Here is a 19,316-nt window from a genome sequence, read left to right on the forward strand (position 1 = left end):
ACTTTATATAGCTCTATCTCGGCAGAACCGGACTTGACTGCAATCCCCATGCACACATGTTCCAAGCGCAGGCAAGATGGGTCTATATTGCACGGAATGGTGTATCACGAAGGCCAATCCTCCACTCCATTCCTTGAGCGATCCTTACGTAGCACATTGTATGCGTGATAACTGTGCAAGTTGCAGGTGTTGGACAGCTTTGTATCATGGATACAAAAGAAGACGAACATGTACACTAAGGCGGCATCCCTTGCCGATGAGGGTTCCATCTGGTGCGTACAACCGGATGAAATGGGATTGAAACGTCCGGTGCTCAAAGGTTATGAAGTCGAGTGATAGGTCGATGGTGAGTATTATGGGGAGTGGTCTGATCCCAAATAAATGACCGCTTGCCAGGATATTTTACTCAGTGGATTCAACGGAAATGTCTGGCGAGCTGCTGCACCTCTTTGTATTCCTAGTAGAGGTATCCTCATTCGTCGTGCAAAACGTAGAACCTTTAAATTGCTCCGCCAAAGCTATGCCCGCTGGTCGTTATATAGAGGAGAATGCCCTGAAACGTGATGCGCATTAAAGTGTCCTAGAACCAGACGATTATGACCAGGCAGTAGCCACTAATGTCGGGCCTGTAAAAGAAGGCGAGATGGGTCTATACTGCACGGAAAGTTGTATCACGAACACCAATGCCCCACCTCCACTCCGTTTGCGATTCTAACGTAGCACATTGTATCCGTAAGAACTGTGCAAGCTGCAGGTGTTGGTCAGCTTTGTTTCCTGAATCGCTGCAACCAAAATGTTCTTCCGACTCATAAAATCTACTATTTTGTCGATCTTGCCTTGAAGACTTTTGCAATTCAATTGCAAGAATGATACACTTCCTGTCAATATTGCGGCTGGGGTGTTTCTGCTCCGTATATTGTTGCACGGTCATATAGTCCGACGACGAGGACGCCGAAGGCGACGACGCTTGTGACCCATTGCTGTCCATGTTCGCACAACACCTTGCAACAACGTGTGTCCAGAGCACGATCAGAAATACACCCACTCCATGCATCGGTTGCGCAACAACGGCACCAACTGATGATGTAGACGCTTCTGGTAAACAGAATAGAACTAGGGTTCGGGTTCTCTTCAATAACGGACCATAGGCGTGCGCAGGTGAGGTTCAATACGTAAAATTTGTGACTTTCTTCAAGTTATAGTTTCCAACATTCGCTGTTTGTCCTGATTTAAAGGGCTTTCCGAGATTGAAACTTTGAACTTAAATCATAGCTTCCGATGACAGACCCATATCGATACCTTCGGCATAGGAGAGTGGCATGTGTTCCTCGTATATTCTGGTTTTCTACGGTTCGAAGTGGTTCTTTCCTATTTGAACCCAGAAACGTGTGTCAGCAAGCTTCATCATGCAAAGTCGAATCAATTTCGCAGCGATATAACTTAAAGGGCTGCCGAAATCGGCTCTATAGTCCACGAAAGGAAAGGTAAGTGTTTGGATCTATGTTAGGATTCCTTAAACAACTTGTGTGGGGCTCATAGTTAAACATTCTGTATCTGTTCAGAGAGAATGGGAATGTTCCTGCTAGAAAAAAATAATTCTTTACTTTCTTCCTATGACGGCTCCTCCAAACGATTAATGGCCATGATTTGCGAATCTGCATCGAGAATGTGCAAACTCAGAAGGTGCAGTATACGAACCGGCGGATGCACTAGAAGAGTTTAAGGTCGAAATTACCGCCCTATGGTTAGTGTGATGGTTTAGCAAAGGCGCCACAACGAAACTGAAAGGTGATGCATTGTATTGTAGCTGTCATGATACGAGACATGGGTTTTGCTGTGCCTATAGGGTTAGTCAAATACTGAAACATCTTGTCTCCAGATTAAATCGTATTCCGGCGGACACGGGATGACTGTGAGCACCACACATGCTGAAACTTTGAGCTCTGACTTGTTTGGTGTTTATCGCAATCACGGAAGCTTAGCTGAAAGCTACTGGGTGGGTCCACATGTTGCACATAGTGGAAAACTTCGTATTTATGCGTAGTAGTTGCAAATGCGGCCGCTGGCAGCCAGCGATTTCGAGAGATAAGTCTTAGTGGGCCAGGTGGCACTGACTTTTACTTAAATGCTGAGTCCCAATGATTCTCGAGATGACAAGGTGAGTTATTGGCATCTTCAAATAACCAATGACCAACATCATCGTCTGTTCGCAGGTTAGGGTCGGCTGGTTGCAGACGTCGGATCTTGAAGCAAGTGGCTCGAGGGATACATGAGATCCCATATACCCTGTGCGGTTGGGGCGATGGAGCAACAACCTGCCCCGGGAAAATCATAAGGATTAATCATGAGAAACAAAAGAATATTAAAACTGGACTCCCCTAACGTTGACACAAACGAAAAAGGACCATGATCTGCGAATGTGCACCTGGAATGTCCGTACTCTTTATAGAGAACGTGTAGTATAAGCACTGGCGGATATATTGGAGAAGTGCAAGGCAGATATTACCGCCTTACAGGAAGTGCGATGGATCGTGAAAGGTGCAGAAACAACACCGCTACGGCAAAAATTTTTACGCTCCGCTCCGGCAATTTTTTTTCGCTGCTCCCGCTCCTTTGCTTTTAAATTAACTACTTATTTTTAAATTTTCTTCTTATTCATACCGTCCCCTATGAAGTGATATATTAATTTTGTCATTACGTTTACAACATCAAGCAATATTCAACTCCGATTATATTTATTCTTGAGCTCTCATATAAACGGATCTCCTAAATTGATTTCTTGAGCCTCTAGACGGAGCAATTCTTATCCAAATTGGCTGAAATATTGCAAACCGGTTTTTTATGATCTCCAACATTTTTGTATAGTAAACTCTCAATCGGTCCATAATCGTTCATAGCCCCCATATAAACCGATCTCCCGATTGTACTTCTTGAGCGCCTAGAGGACGCAAATTCTTATCAAATTTGGGTGAAATTATAATCAGACCTTCCTACGCGTCAAGAGGGCACAATTACTATTTGGTTTGACCGAAATTTTGCACAGAGAATCCGTCTGAATCCGTGGAACAGTTGTTGACAATCGTAACAAAACACGTCATGCTGAATTTCATCTAAATTGGAAGAGAATTGCGCACTCTAGAGGCTCAAGAAGTCATGATTCAAGATCAGTTTATATGGCAGCTATATCAAAACATGGACCATTCTTAGCACAGTTATTGGAAGTCATAACAAAACAAAATTTTAGCAAAATCGGATAAGAATTGCGCCCTCTCGAGCCTCAATAAATCAAGACACCAGATCGGTTTATATGAAAGACCGATTTGGACCATACTTAGCACAGTTCTTGGAAATTATAAAGAAACATCCCATGCTAAAACAATTTCAGTCAAATCGGATAAGAATTGCGCCCTCAAGTGGCTTAAGAAGACAAGATCCAAGATTGGTTTATATGGCAGCTATATCAAAAAATGGACCGATATGGCCCATTTACAATCCCATCCGTACTACACTAATGAGTAGTATTGGTGCAAAATTAGCTAGCTTTACTCGTTCGAAAGTTAGCGTGATTTCGACAGACAGACGGACGGACTTCGCTAGTTCGACTTAAAATGTCATGACGATCAAGAACATATATACTTTATGGGGTCTTAGACGAATATTTCGAGGAGTTACAAACAGAATGACGAAATTAGTATACCCCTATCCTATGGTGGAGGGTATAAAAATAAGTAAAACGCATTGGTTACCCACCACCATGGATATATGTATTTATTATCTTATTTTATTTTAAACCAACTATATCTTAATTAATGTCCAAGTATGGATCGATTTGGATCAAATTCGGTTCAGGTACCGAGAAGTTTATACAAGTCACAGTTTAAAACTTCAAGGAAATAAATCAGTTTATAAATGAAATCAGGTATGAAATAAACGTATGTACCGGATTGACCCGATGGAGATCTTCATCGGCAAGGGCTGCTGCCTCAGTGTATAACACACTGCTACAACAACATTAATGAGGATTTTATGGATTAAGATCCCACAATCGATACATATGGCAGCTATATCCAAATATAGTCTGATATGGACCATACACGGTTCGGATATCGAGTGGCCTAGTTCAACTCCTTGTTCCAGATTAATACCAAAGTATGGTCCGATCTGAAGCAAATTTGGTTCGAACAACGGGAAATTTTGTCCAACTTATTGCTCTAATTTTCAGCGAAAAAGGATATATATATATATCCAAGTTTGGCCCACTCTGGACTATGTTCAGTTCGAGGCCTAGTACAACTACCTGTTTCAAATTTCACCGAAATCAGGTATGAAATGGAGCTTATTCGGGTTTGAGAACCATAATCGACAGATCGGTCTATATGGCAGCTATATCTAATATAGTTTAATCTGGACCAAACTCGTTGCGGATGTCGACAGGAAGTAAGTTTCTAAATTTCAACAAATTTGGGTCATAAACGAGCCATTTAATTGGTAGACCGGTCTATATGGCAGCTATATAGGGCGCCCCGGTAGCCGAGTTGATAGCGTGCTTACCAGTGCAGGGGTATCACAATGGACTTATAATTATATAAGTGAGTCTGTAAAGGACTGCCACTCGTACCTAACCTATGGCAGCTATATCTAATTATTGCTCGATATTTACCATTTTCGGTTCGAATATCGGGGGCCCTAGTACAATAAAAGCGGCTTTTATGGGTTTAAGACCCTAAACCGGGAGATCGGTTAACATGGCAGCTATATCGAAATATAGTCCGTATAGCTCGTTCAAGAACTTTCCCTGCATATAAACAAAATACGAAACTGTGTCAAACTTTATCTCAATATCTGAACATCGTTAAATCGTCTTAGTAGTTATGGAAATGGACATTTCTATTAGTTGTAAACGGAATGACTAAATGAATATACCCCCTATTCCATGGAATTGGTTGTTGCTAGATCCTTTTTAGTTTCTGCCTATAAAGAGAAACCGTGCAAAGAACTGGACAAATGCGATCAACGGCGAATGGTATACAAGATTCGGTCCTACGGCACTTAGCTCGTTTTGACTTGTTTTGGCTTAAAGATGAAACTTTGTAACGATTTAATAAAAGTTAACCCTAAAGTTATCTCATCTTAATTTATTAATTTTTGTTTTAATTGCCCAAAATAAGTGCGCAAACAAAAAATATTTTTATTTTAAAGATTTTTATTTTGTCGGAGCGGGGCAGGTTCAAAAATTTCGGCTCCCGCTCCGGCAAAAATAGGCCTGCTCCGCTTCGAATCCTTGCTAAAGACCCTATATTGAGTGATCGGCAGCTATATCTAAATATAGACCGATCCGGATCATTTTGTGAACTGTTGCCGAAATTGAATTAAAAATACGCATTTTATGATTGAAGAAGGTAAATCGGGAGATCGGTGTATGGGACTTATATCAAGATTTATTGGCGTAGGTAGGGGGATCCTGGGGGTGGGATCATTATGTTTGTAACACCTTGAAATAATCGTCTAAGATCCCACACAGTATATATATTCTTGATGTCATGATACATTTAAGTCGATCTAGCCATGTCCGTCCGTCTGTCTGTCGAAAGCACGCTAACTTTCGAAGGAGTAAGGCTAGGCACTTGAAAATTTTCACAAATACTTCCTATCAGTGCAGGCCAGTTGGGATTGTAAATGGGCTATATCAGTCCCTGTTTTGATATAGCTGCCATATAAACCGATCTGGGATCTTGACTTCTTGGGCCACTAGAGGGCCCACTTCTTATACAATTTGGCTGAAATTTGTGATGAAGTGTTTTGTTATGACTTTCAACAACTGTGCCAAGTATGGTTTAAATCGGTCCATAACCTGATATAGCTGCTATATAAACCGAACTGGGATCATGACTTCTTGAGCATCTAGAGGGCGCAATTCTTACCCGATTTGACTGAAATTGTGCTTGAAGTGTTTTGTTATGACTTTCAACAACTGTGTCAAGTATGGTTTAAAACGGTCCATAACCTGATATAGCTGCCATCTATAGCTGACCGAACTGGGATCTTGACTTCTTGAGCCACTAGAGGGCGCAATTGTTATCCGATTTTGCTGAAATTGTGCATGAATTGTTTTGTTATGACTTCCAAAAACTGTGTCAAGTATGGTTGAAATCGGTCCATAACCTGATATAGCTGCCATGTAAACCGAACTGCGATCTTCACTTCTTGAGCCACTGGAGGGTGCAGTTTTTATCCGATTTGGCTGAAATTGTGCATGAAGGGTTTTGTTATGACTTCCAAAAACTGTGCTTAGTATGGTTTGAATAGGTCCATAACATGATATAGCTGCCATATAAACTGACCTGGGATCTTGATTTCATAGACCTCTAGATGGGGAAATTTTTATCCGATTTGGTTAAACGCCTTCTTCCATGGCCTTCAAAATACGTGTCCAATATATGCCTGATACAGCGATTACCCATATAAACCGATCTCCCGATGATGCTTCTTGAGCACCTACAAGGCGCAATTCTTATCCGAATAGACTGAAATATTACCCAATGACTTCTACCATGGTCTTCAAAATTCGTCTTATTTATGGTCCGAATCGGACTATAATTTGACATATGTAGCTCAAATAGCATAACAATTCTTATCCATATTTTTTTGTTTTTCTAAAAAGAGATGCAGCGCAAGGATTTTGAAAAATGCAATCTATGGTGGAGGGTATATAAGATTCGGCCCGGCCGAACTTAGCACGCGAACTTAATACCGTCAAACCCGACCGGCTGTTAACAGCTGTTTGCGTGAGACCGCCTTATTAAATCCGTTTTGCCATAGGCTGTTAAAACTTTTTCCATTAGAGCCCAAATCCGCTTTATCTGAGATTATCTGAAATCTGTTTCCACTACGATTCATACGGTTTTTATTTGTCAACAGTAACGTTTTTAACAGCGTTTTTCTGTGATTACCATTGTTATTGTGTTCAGCATATACATTGCTGTCACAATCAAGTTTGTGAAACGATTTTATTAAATTACTACTAAATTTTATAATTTCAATAAGAAATTGTCAGATGTTAAGAAAAAGTGCTGCCCAAAAGTCGTAATAATAACAGGTATTCAATGCAAACGCAGTGTTGCATTTGAATTTGGAAGGAGATTTGCTGCAAATCTCCTCAAATAAGTAGAATTGCTCACATTGAAAACGTATGGGAAGCCTCGTGGCTACACGCGAATTATTTTTTTAATCACTCACACTTAATTTTGTTGAAAATTTTCTATATTCACTGAATGTTGAAAAATGACCAAAAGATCAACTTTCAAAATCTACTGTTTTTTGTTATAAAAATTGAATTTTGTCGCATAGTGTAATTTATGCAATGCCAATGCTATGATTCGGTTGGCAACACGGTGGTGTTTGTCTAAGATAAGTTGTTGTTGTCAACGCCCAACCAATTGTTAAATCGTATGCTGTAATCAGCTGACCATGTTTGTTTGCCACATTTCTTTTCGCTTATTTTCCACATTGAAAAACACGGCAACTCTGAACTCATCCAGACGTATATTTTTTATTTATGTTGGAAAAATTCAATAATTTATAAATTTTTCGGAAAAGCACTGATTTAACAGGCATCTAAAGTGCAAATTTTTGCAAATAAGATGCCTGGCTTGGTACCATTGGACATGGACTTTGATGTAGCGGAGGAGGAGACTTCAACATCTCAAGACATTTCAAAAGTTGAAAATACAAATAACCTGAGCGCGCAAATAAATGCAACCAAGAGGCAGCATAAGGAGATTGCAGCGAATCAAAGCGACATTGAAATCCCCGATCTTCGGGAAAGATTAAAGAGACATAAGCAGACGGACGACAACCCATTTGGCATTCTAAGTGTACTTTCCCAAGTGGATTTTGCATCGACATCTACTGCAGCAAATGAAGACACCCAGGCCAACGATGTCAATAAAAATAACAACAACAACGACGCTGAATCCAAACCAAAATGGTGTCCACCAATTTTTATTTTCAACGTAAACATCAAGGCGCTTGTTGACTCCTTAAGGGAAACCATACCTAAATTCTCATTCAAGGTAAAGAATATGAATAAGAATAAAAGTAAAACATTTTTCGCTGATCCGTCCGTTCACTCATCAATGATGGCCCTTTTGAGGGAAAAGGGCATTCATTCTTACTCATTCACACCAAAGGAATTGAAACAGCCTTCCTTTATTTTGCGGGGTCTCACAGCTAGTACTGAAATAAAAGATATAAAGGAAGAATTGGATGAAATTGTCCCGAACACTGTAACAAATGTTACAATCTATAAAACTCAAAGAAACAGTAATACTGGCCTTTTCTTGGTATCCTTATCTCCTGGTAAGGGCCTGTCCGATATCTCTGGTATTAGGGGCCTACAAAGTCAAATTGTCTCCTGGGAAAAGCCGAGGAGAAAAGATTCTGAAATACAATGCCGGCGTTGTCAACGCTGGGGTCACATTGCAAAGAACTGTAATTCGAAGTACAAGTGCGTCAAATGCGATAAGACTCACGAACCTGGAGAGTGTCAACGCACTAAGGAGGATTCGTCAGATCCCTATTGTACCAATTGTGGTGAGGTGGGACACCCGGCGAACTGGCGGGGATGTCCAGCGTATAAGAAACATGTTGCTGCCCGTCAGCAAAGAGTAGCCAAGGCAATTGAGGAGAAATCTCTTGCTAGGAACAATGTCACTAGGGCGGTAGGCTTATCTGCGATAACTCCTGGCCACACATTTTCCAACCTTTTTAATTCACGTCCTGCACAGAACACTGTTCAGCAACAGAGACCACCTGTCATTGACCAATTCTTGAAATTAGCTTCTCTATTTCTGGAACCTGAAGAGTTGACTTTGGAGCAAGAGATCAACATATTTTTATCTGACTATTCAAATATGCCGAAAACAGAGGCCAAAATCGAATTTTTGCGCCTATTAAATAAAGTGCGAGTTAATTATGGACCATAGGCTCATAAAGTTTCTGACTTACAATGTACGATCTCTAGTTGATACTAGTCGTCAAATCGACCTTAAAAACTGCCTGCATCGGAACAAAATAGACTTTGGCTTCATTCAGGAGTGTCACCTGAAAGGAAATAGAAAAGCAAAATTAGATGGATACAATTTCATTTATAATAACTGTTCAGTCGGAGTTGGTATTGCTATTAGAAATACGATACAATATAATCGAATATTTTTGAATGACGTCGGAATAATTACTGCGCTGGCACAAATAGAGTTTGCAAATGATGACACACGTGGTAGATTTTTAATTGGATCAATTTATGTGCCTTGCAATTACACTCCGCAAAGATTCGAGGCTGATCTAAACAAGTTATTGCAACTGTGTGGAAATTTTGATGGTTATATATTGGGTGGCGATTTGAACTCGAAAAGTCCTGTATGGGGTGATTTAATTGAAAACTTGAATGGCAAGCTATTACGAAAGTGGCTTGAAGATAACAGCCTGGACGTTTATCGGCTATGTGACTCCTCACCTTCATACCCAAATGGCTCTTCGTTTCTGGACCACTTTCTGATCAGCCCACATCTGCTGAACAGGACTATGCCAAATTTTGAGATCACCACTTTACCCTCTTTTTCGGACCATTTCCCAATTAGACTATCTCTCCGTGTAAATCAGCCGGAACTCCTCTTGAGGGCTCCACGAACATGTACGTCATATAAAGACACAAATTGGCCCAATTTTATCCAGGATATGGACTCTGCATCCTCCCGCATTATGCCTCTTTTTACTTCCAATCTTGAAAATCACGAGATTGATACTTTAATTGGTGATTTCAATGCGGCTTTTAATTCAATTCATAATGCCCATACTAAACAAAGCCTTTTCCAAGGATATAAATTCCCACTTTCCGAAAAAGCGAAAAAATTTTATAAAATTAAACATCTATGGCAGAAAGAATTAAAAAAAATATTTCACCGGACGGGGAACCGTTTAAGCACTGAGTATATCGTATTATCGAAACAAATACAATTGATTAAAACTATTATCAAGGAAACTGTCAACATGGAACAGGCTGATCATTTCAACAAGAGATTGCAGAATATTAAACCAAGTCCATCCGCTTTCAAACAAATTTATCAACTTACTGGGAAAAATAAATCACCATTTTGCCAGCAAATTGTCCAAAACGATAGCATACTCACCAACAGCTCCGATATTGCACACCAATTTCAAGAATTTTATTCAGAAACTTTCCGAAAAAGACTGCCTTTGCACCCAGTTAGAGATTTACATTCGAGAATATCAGATTGTATAAATGTCATTCCTCGCCATATTTATACCTTTAACGATGAATTTAACGCAGTCCACAACCAAGATAATTTCCACTTCACGAATGCTGAAAGAGTCAAGGACATTATTCAATGTATGAATAATAAGAAATCTAGCGGTTTAGACGGAATTTCCAACTTTGTACTGAGAAAATTCCCGGACTCAACCATAAAACTACTCACATTGATTTTCAATCACTGTATAAACAATGGCTACTTTCCGTCGGATTGGAAAGTTGCAAAGATAATTCCAATCAAAAAGAAAACTGATTGTATGATTCCGTCCGATTATCGTCCGATTTCCCTCTTATCCAACGTTGGGAAAGTATTTGAGCTCGTCCTAAAAGAAAAGATTGAAAACGGTTATGTTATTGAACCCTTACCTCAGTTCCAGTTCGGATTCAGGAAAGCACATTCTACCCAGCATGCACTGCTTAAATTTCACCATGACATCTCTATCAATCTACGCAATCAATCATGCACTTTTGCTATATCACTTGATATAGAAAAAGCATTTGACTCAGTCTGTCATTTGGGCATTTTATATAAACTTATTCAGTTGGAGACTGATCCCCATATTGTGAAGATTTTGGCCAACTACTTCACGAACAGACGATTTTGTGTCGATATACAAGGTACAACATCTGCATTAGGAGCCGTCGAAAGTGGAGTACCTCAAGGAAGTGTATTGGCTCCACTTCTTTTCAACATATTTCTTCATGACTTTCCTCATGCAGCACAAGATTCGCAGGCCATTTTATATGCGGATGACTGTCTTATCTATGCCCACGATATATCTCCAGAAATCGCCCTTGAAAAAGCATCTGCACACCTGAGACTCATCAACGAGTATTATGACAAGTGGGGCATTAGAATAAACGCTGCCAAATCTCATGCGATTTGTATCAGGAACGCCTCTGGCAAATGTCCAAGATTCGTGGTACCCCAGAGTAAAACACTTAACCTCTCTCTGAATGGCGTCATAATTCCTGTTGAATCCAAAATCAAATATCTTGGCATTACATTTGACAAGATGTTAAAGTTCAACATGCATGCCAGACAAGTACTGCAAAAGACGAGAAGAATTTTGGGGTCATTTTCATATATACTAAATAGTAAATACTTGCCGCAGTCCACTAAACTACTGCTCTATAAGGTGGCTATTAGACCGGTGTTAATCTACGGCTTTCCAATTTGGTTCACCATCTCCCCCACTGTAGCCAAAGAATTGGAAATCTGTGAAAGAAAAGTCCTGAGAAAATGTGTGAACAAATATTATCAAAATCGCACAAAAAGATATGCAAATACTTACATCTACAATTCCTCAGGTATTGAACCTCTATGCTCCTATGGGTTAAGGCTCCAAAAAACTTTCATTGAAAAGCTAGCCACGCATGAAAATGACCTAATGAAGGAAATTTATGAATTAGAGAAAAATTCAACATGGGCTGATTCAGCTTACCTGTCCCCAGTGGCCATAATAAATGAAAACATTGACAACGATTCAGCCCACTTCAGCATAACAGAATTTTTCAACAAGACATCTGTAGGAACACATCGTGGATGAGAAATGATTAAACGATATGTTAATATTTTATAATATAATAATAATATTTTATAATATAATGATAATATATAATAGTTATATATATATATATATATATATATATATTGTATATATAATACTATACGATAGTATATAATAACATATAATTTATAATATTTTTATATGTATTCTAAATACTCACAATGAGCTTAGCTCAATTCGTTTTACGTACTTAACTCCAAAAACCAAATAGTATATAACATGTTCAAATGTTCTGTCCATTGCATATGAACATTTCTTTTAAATATATACACACAAGCCTGTGATATTTACATTTACATTTATAAACTGGTTATCCATGTCGCTCTGTAAGCTATTGTTATTAACAGAATATTGTTATCTCGTTATAGTTGTTGTCTAGTTATAAGTAAATTTTTGTATTAACAGACACTCTTTGCTCTGTAAGCAACTGTAAAGGCCGAGAGCAAGCCTTTTTGATTTTTCACTTTGTTTTGATATCCATATTCATATCTATTCAATTCATTGTAAAGCACGTAGCCAAGTATCCATATCATCGTGTATTGGAACGAGACAATAATAGTTCCGAATATAATTTTTTTTTATTGTTATCGATAAGTAGTACATGCAAATGTAATCGAAAAAGAAGAAGACTCAAATAAACACACACTTAATCACTTATTTTCCACATTTTTATATCAGCAGCAAAAGTAAACAATAAAATAAAGTTGTATTAAAAAAACTGAATTATTTTGAAGAACTACAATGGAATGCATAGTGTGCCACGAAGAAACAAACAAATATAAATGCCCCAAGTGTACAAGTCCCTAGTAAATAAAAATTTGAATATAAATGTGTTTTATTCAATAATCAACTTATTCTTCTTCGTAGTTGCTCTGTTGCATGTTATAAACTTCATAAGGATTCATCAGATTGTCTGACAAAGCTGAAGGAAACAGTTGCTATTCCATGTTTGGGGCAAGACGAAGAAGAGGAGCCAACACTGCATGATCCATTTAAGACGGAAGATACGGTGTCAATAGACAAACTAAAAATGCTTGGTAAGTAGAGGTAGTACGCGATAAATTTCTAGTATTTGATGTTTCAATCCCTTGTGCATTTTCAGAAAACAGTGTTCACTTGAAGAACCTACTATGTAATCCCCATTTGAGAAATCTGCTGACCGAAATAGACACCGCACCTTATGCGTGGAAAGCGATCAGAGCGGCAATGCATGAACCATTATTTTTGGAATTTGCCGATGAATGTTTAAGAGTGGTGGAACCTGGTGCACAAGAAGACTGAATAAATAGTTAAAGTTTATACTTAATAGGTTGTTAAGGACTTTTTTAAAAGAAAAGACTTGAAAGTTTATATTCTCCGTTGGAATTAGCAACACAATTTGTGTTAATATGCTTTAGAATATTAGAATACCTTAAATAGGTAAGACATACCAATATTTCAAATATGAGTGTTTCTTTGCCAATATGTATTATATTTTAAAGGCGAGCATTTACTATAGTGTGGCTTCGAGGAATTGCAACTTTTACGGCCGCTGATAGCGGTCAGCATCGACAGCATCATAGTTCATGGTTAAAGCGGGACACAGCACATTTGTTACCGGATAACTACAATGCACTATCCCGCTCTCTTCTGCTGGGCACCTCCGATTTGTGTGGTGCCCATTGTTATCATATTGTTTATGTTGTAGCAATGTGTTGTGATTCTTCATTTCGTCTGCTGGATTTTGTCACGTATTCAGATCTAGGAACTCTGGGACTAAGTTGGAGTGCGTGTGTTCCTAAGTCGAGGATCGGCCTATCGCATGACGGGACCTTATTTAGACGACGGTTAATACGTATAGTGGTGGTGTGCAAAACAGTCGCCTTGTTTAAAATTTATGGATTTCGATGTTGTTGTAGCTGTGTGTTTCCTATGAAACACCCCATTTGGTCAATCCGGTATAAGCAACCGCCTGCCATGGGATTGCTGGTGCTTAGCCAATGGAATTTTTATAACTAGTCTCGAGAGGTGAAGTCTACAAGCGTCTTGGTCACCGTTGAAAGAATGGAGTTCGGGGAGTTCGCTTTACCTATTTTCACTCTCGAACCCCGGTAGACGGAATGATAGGACCTCAGTCACTTTTGGCGAAATAACCGTGACTGATCCGAAGAGATGCGCCAGGCTGTTCAACTGTCATTTTATTGTGCATCCCGAGAGTGAGAGGGCAAGGAGAGAGCCTTTCGCCTTATTCGTGGTTTCCGAGCCAATGAACTGCCATCACAATTTACCGTGGGCGGAGTTACGAATGTCATCCATGGCGCCAAATCATCTAAAGCGTTGGGCCCTGACGAAATCTCTACATTGATGTTGAAGAATCTGGATTCACCTTGTTGAGTACCTTGCTACTGTTCTCAATCCGTCTTTGAACACTCTTAAAAGTTCCCGATGTCTGCAAAATGGGCAGAGTGATCACGCTAATGAAGCCTGGAGAGGACCCGAGTTTGGGGGAGTCGTACAGACCGATTTCCCTGCTCTCACCAGTGGCAAAGACGTTTGAGGCATTACTCCTCCCGAGCCTCGTAGGAGAATTTCCATTCGCCGAGCATCAACATGGATATCGATGAATGCATAGCACAACAACAGCTTTACATGCCATCACCGCCCACATTTGCCGAAGCTTCAATCAGCCCAGGCCATGTGATAGGACGGTCCTCGTGGCACTGCACCTATCGAAGGCATTCGACACGGATAGCCATGCCAAATTATTTGAGGACATCGCCAACACGTCCCCCAGTCAGGCCTGAAACGATGGGTCGCGAATTATCTGTGTGGTAGCCAGTCATTTGTGGAATTTAGGGATATGAAGTCGAAGCACCGCAGAGTGAAACAGGGGGTTCCTCAAGTTGGGATGATATCTCCGGCACTGTTTAACCTCTACCTATACTCCATTCCACCCCCCAGACGGCATAGAGATCGTATCATATGCGGACGATTGTACGATCATGGCATCAGGATCCCCACCCATTGTTGACTACCCCAACGAACTTTCCTCATATTTCGCTGCAAGAAATCTGAAGATATCTGCCACCAAATCTTTAGCCACATTGTTCACTACAAATACGCGTGAGGTGAATACTGAGCTGACTGTGATGGTCGATGAAGAAATGATTCCGACCAGTCTAAGCAATAACTTTTGGGCTATTATCGCTGAGCCCATCCAAATCATAATCTCGTGGATATATATCCACCGCCCAGAAGCCTTAAGGTAAATCTACATGATCTAGAGCGTGAGGTTCAGCGCTACAAGAGAGAACCACTAGATCAAGCAGGTCTAGATTCATTTACTAGACCTAGCCACTCATTTATATGTGGAGGTAGCGATCCTCGTCAAGCTTCATAGCACCAATCGCCGCGGGAATGTGGTGGCATTCGATGATGCAATAGAGATGTCTGGCAAGCTGCTGCAATCGCGCGTCCACAAGTTGCGAATAATGGAAAGCTTCGTATTAATGCAGAGCAGCTGCAAACACAGCCACGGACAGTTAGCGATTTCGAGAGGAGACTCCGTAAAGGGACAGATGACACTGACTTTTATTTAAGTACTGTGTTTATGATACGCGAAATGACTAGGCGAGTTATTGGTGCCTTTAAATAACAAATGGAAATTCGCAAGTGGTTTGCGAAATTGAGGAACAGATGTGTAATACCACACAACCCATGCGGTTGGGGCGCTGAGCCAGTAAGTCGCACCAGGAAAACAAAAAAATTACTCTGAGAAACAAAGGAATAGTAAATCCGGACTGTCTTAATATTGACGACCCACGAAAACAAAAAACGACTTTGAATGGCGGGATTCTTTATAGAGAAGGTACAGTGTACGCATATTAGCGTACACAGAAAGTGTTATGTAGATGAGAAAGTGGTATGTAGATGAGAGGCGTCACAACTACACAAAGGGACGACGACAATCCCATGGCAGTCGGTTGAACGTACCGGATTGACCCGATGGAGTGCTTCATCGACAAGGGCTGACGCCTCAGTGTACAACATTGGCGGATGTATTGGGAAAGTATAAGGCACATATTAGCGCCTTACAGAAAGTGCTATGTAGGTGAGAGGCGTCACAACCACACTAAAGGACGACGACAATCCCATGGCAGCCGGTTGAACGTACCGGATTGACCCGATGGAGTCATCGGGTCAATCCGGTACGCCCTTCATCGGCAAGGGCTGCCACCTTAGTGTACAACACATTGCTGCAACAACAACAACAATTTGAGTTGAATTTTTAGTAAGTCGGAGACTGAAACAACTTGTATCCAGGTTTACTCCGTTAGATGAGAGGCTAAGCGCAATCCGCCAAAGGCGAAATTCTTCAACATCAGCCTCATTTGTGCCCATATGCCCCGACGGAAGAATAGACCAACGACCCATCATAAAATCGTTGTGGAAGATTTAAATGCGAAGATAGGAAGGAAAATATCTTTGGTTCAATAGCCGGAAATGTAGCCTCCACGTCTGAAAATTGATTGATGCTAATGACTTCACTGTGGCAAAAAAATATGGCTAGCAGCATCAAATTTCATCTTAGAAAAAATCAAAAGGCCACATGGTTGTCCCCAGGTCAAAATCACGTAGATGTACGATGTTGTAGTTGTACACTGAGGTGGCAGGCCATGTCAATGAAGGATTCCAACGGGTCAATCCGGGACGTACAACCGGCTACCATGGGATGTACAATGGATCCCATGAGCTTACATAGATTCGTTTCATTACCTTGTTGCAGCGAAGGTTCGCCCTCGCTTAAGCGAGGAGAGAAAAGTACGATCTGACACTGCATGGAAGCTGGCAATGGAAAAGCTGCAAGCACAACTGATGGCAACAACATACTCTACTCAACTGAACCAACTGCTTCTTAAAAGCACTCATTGTTCCGATGATATAACTGCCCAGATGCCCACTCCATGGAAAATGCCGCGAAATTCGTACATGGGTACCAGAACCCTCCCCACAAGAAACCAATGGTACGACCAAGAATGTTGAAATGCTACTGAAGACAAGAACGTGGCTTACAGAGCAAACCTGCAACCAGTAGGAGAAACGTCTATTCTGCAGAAAGAAACTAGGAATAGATAGACGACGGTGTGAGCGAATTGAGATTTTCAGGAGTCAGCATGAAATCCGGAAATTTTACCAAATAATCAAACATCAATCTGATGTCTTTGGTTTAGGCACATCCCCCTGCAGCGAAAAAATAGGAAATCTTTACTGATACAGATAGTGTGCTTGGGATATGGAAAAAACATTTTCCCAGTTCTTAGTGTCGAGCGATGGCGGCGAAGAGGATACCGCAGAACCAATCCCTGAAGATGGTACAGAATGTTTACTTACTAGCATTGGCGTTGTTATACATATTCCCAGTGGGGTGCTAAGTCCAAAAACTAAAACTAAAAACTAAAAAAATTACTTCTACAAAATTTGTTCGAGCTGCGAAATGAAATTTTATAGCTTACATCCTAGGATGGGGGCTTACTAAGTTCGTCATTCCGACTGTAACACCCCGAAATATTCATCTAAGACCCCATAAAGTATAGTTATCCTTGATCGGCATGGCGTTTTAAGTCGATCTAGCCATGCCAATCCGTCTGTCTGTCGAAAACACGCTAACTTGGCAAGTACGGTCTAAACCGATATCCTGATTGTACTTCTGAATCCTCTAGAGGGAGCAGTTCTTATCCGATTTGGCTGAAATTTTGTACAACGGCTTCTCCCATAACCTTCAACATGTCAAATATGGTCTGAATCGGTCTATACCCTGATACAGCTCCTATATAAACCGATCTGCCGATTTTAAAAATTGAAAAAAAACACGTAAAAATGAATTAAGTTCGGCCGGAATGTGTTCCGATGTCCACCATATTCAGGATATGAAAGGGTCTAAAACAACTAATTGTACCTAATTCACCAGTTAAAAATTCAGCTTTTATGGGTCTAAGAACTCAAAACGGGAGATCGGTATATGTATATGACAGCTATATCCAAATATAGACCAAATATAGAACCGTCAAATTTCAGCGAAATTCGAATAATAAACGTGCTTTTATTGACCCAAAACATAAATCGGAAGACCAGTGTATATGCCCGCTATATCAACATATAGCCATATCTTGATCATACTACGGACTAATGTCGAAGGGCTTAATAGAACCCATTGTGCTAAATTTCAGCGAAATCCAAATCTGAACCGATCTAGGCAGTATTGAACAGGGATGTCGGGGAGACTTACACAACTCGGTATACCAAATTTCTGCGAAATAGGACAATAAATACGACTGTTATGGGCCCAACACCTTAAATTGAGAGATCGGTCTATATGGCAGTTATATCGAAATATAGACCGAAATTAACCATACTCGGTAGGAATATTGAGGGGTCTAACACCCTCATTGTGCCTAATTTTAGCAAAATCGGTTGATAAATTCACCTTTTATAGGCCTAAAACCTTAAATCGAGAGGGCGCTATGTCCAAATTTGGACCGATCTTGGCTGTACTGAACAGGGATGTCAGGGAGCCTAACATAACTCGCTATGCCAAATTTCTGCGAAATCAGACAATAAATGCGCCTGTTATCGGCCCAAGACCTTAAATCGGCAGATCGGTCTATATGGCAGCTATATTCAAATCTCAACCGATCTGAGCAAATTAAGCAAGGATATAGAGGGACCTTACATAACTTATTGTTCCAAATTTCAGCGAAATCGGACAATAAATGATCCTTTTATGGGGCGAAAACCGTACATCAAGAAATCAGTCTATCTGGCAGCTATATCTGAATCGGGATCGATCTGGGCTGCATTGAACAAGGATGTCGAGAGGCCTAACAAATCTCACTGTTCCAAATTTCAGATAGATTGGATAATAAATGTGGCTTTAATGGGCCTAAGACCTTAATATATGGGGACTATATTAAGATATAGTCTATCTCCGAACTTAACCAGCCTATGGACATATTTGCCCGGCACTAGATAACATGAGGTTGGACCTTTTAGCTCCCATCTGTGTGGTGTTCATTGTCGCATCCACAGGTTGCGGATAGTGGAATGTTTCATACGGAGTAGCTGCAATTGCAGTCGTAGACAATCAGCAGTATCGAGCGGAGAGTCTCAGTGAGAGGCCGGGTGGCACTGGCTCTTGCACAAATACTGAGTGCCTATGATGCTCGATATGACTAGGCGAGTTATTGGCGCTTTTAAATAACCAATGGCCATCCTGTTCCCGCGGCGATCGGCCCTTTGGACCGGAACCAGCTTGCTCACCTACAGGAGCTAGACAAGGATCACCACCTACACATATAGACATGTGGCTACATCAACCACAACACCAATTTGAATTTTTAAGCTTCTTCGATTATGTTGAAAGCGACGTTAAGTAATAT

The 19,316-nt window shown here is 40.5% G+C and overlaps 1 protein-coding gene across 1 annotated transcript; it reads left to right on the plus strand.

Moving 5' to 3' along the window:
• The first annotated feature begins 12,557 nt into the window (after positions 1-12,557).
• On the plus strand, positions 12,558-13,343 carry LOC106090638 (zinc finger HIT domain-containing protein 3). The gene is made up of 3 exons (XM_013256907.2): positions 12,558-12,707; positions 12,769-12,938; positions 13,004-13,343. The coding sequence occupies exons 1-3, from the start codon at positions 12,643-12,645 to the stop codon at positions 13,180-13,182; spliced, it is 414 nt and encodes a 137-aa protein (XP_013112361.2). The 5' UTR covers positions 12,558-12,642; the 3' UTR covers positions 13,183-13,343.
• Positions 13,344-19,316: the final 5,973 nt, after the last annotated feature.

Source organism: Stomoxys calcitrans, chromosome 5 (assembly GCF_963082655.1).
Source record: "Stomoxys calcitrans chromosome 5, idStoCalc2.1, whole genome shotgun sequence".
In the NCBI taxonomy this organism is placed as follows: domain Eukaryota; kingdom Metazoa; phylum Arthropoda; class Insecta; order Diptera; family Muscidae; genus Stomoxys; species Stomoxys calcitrans.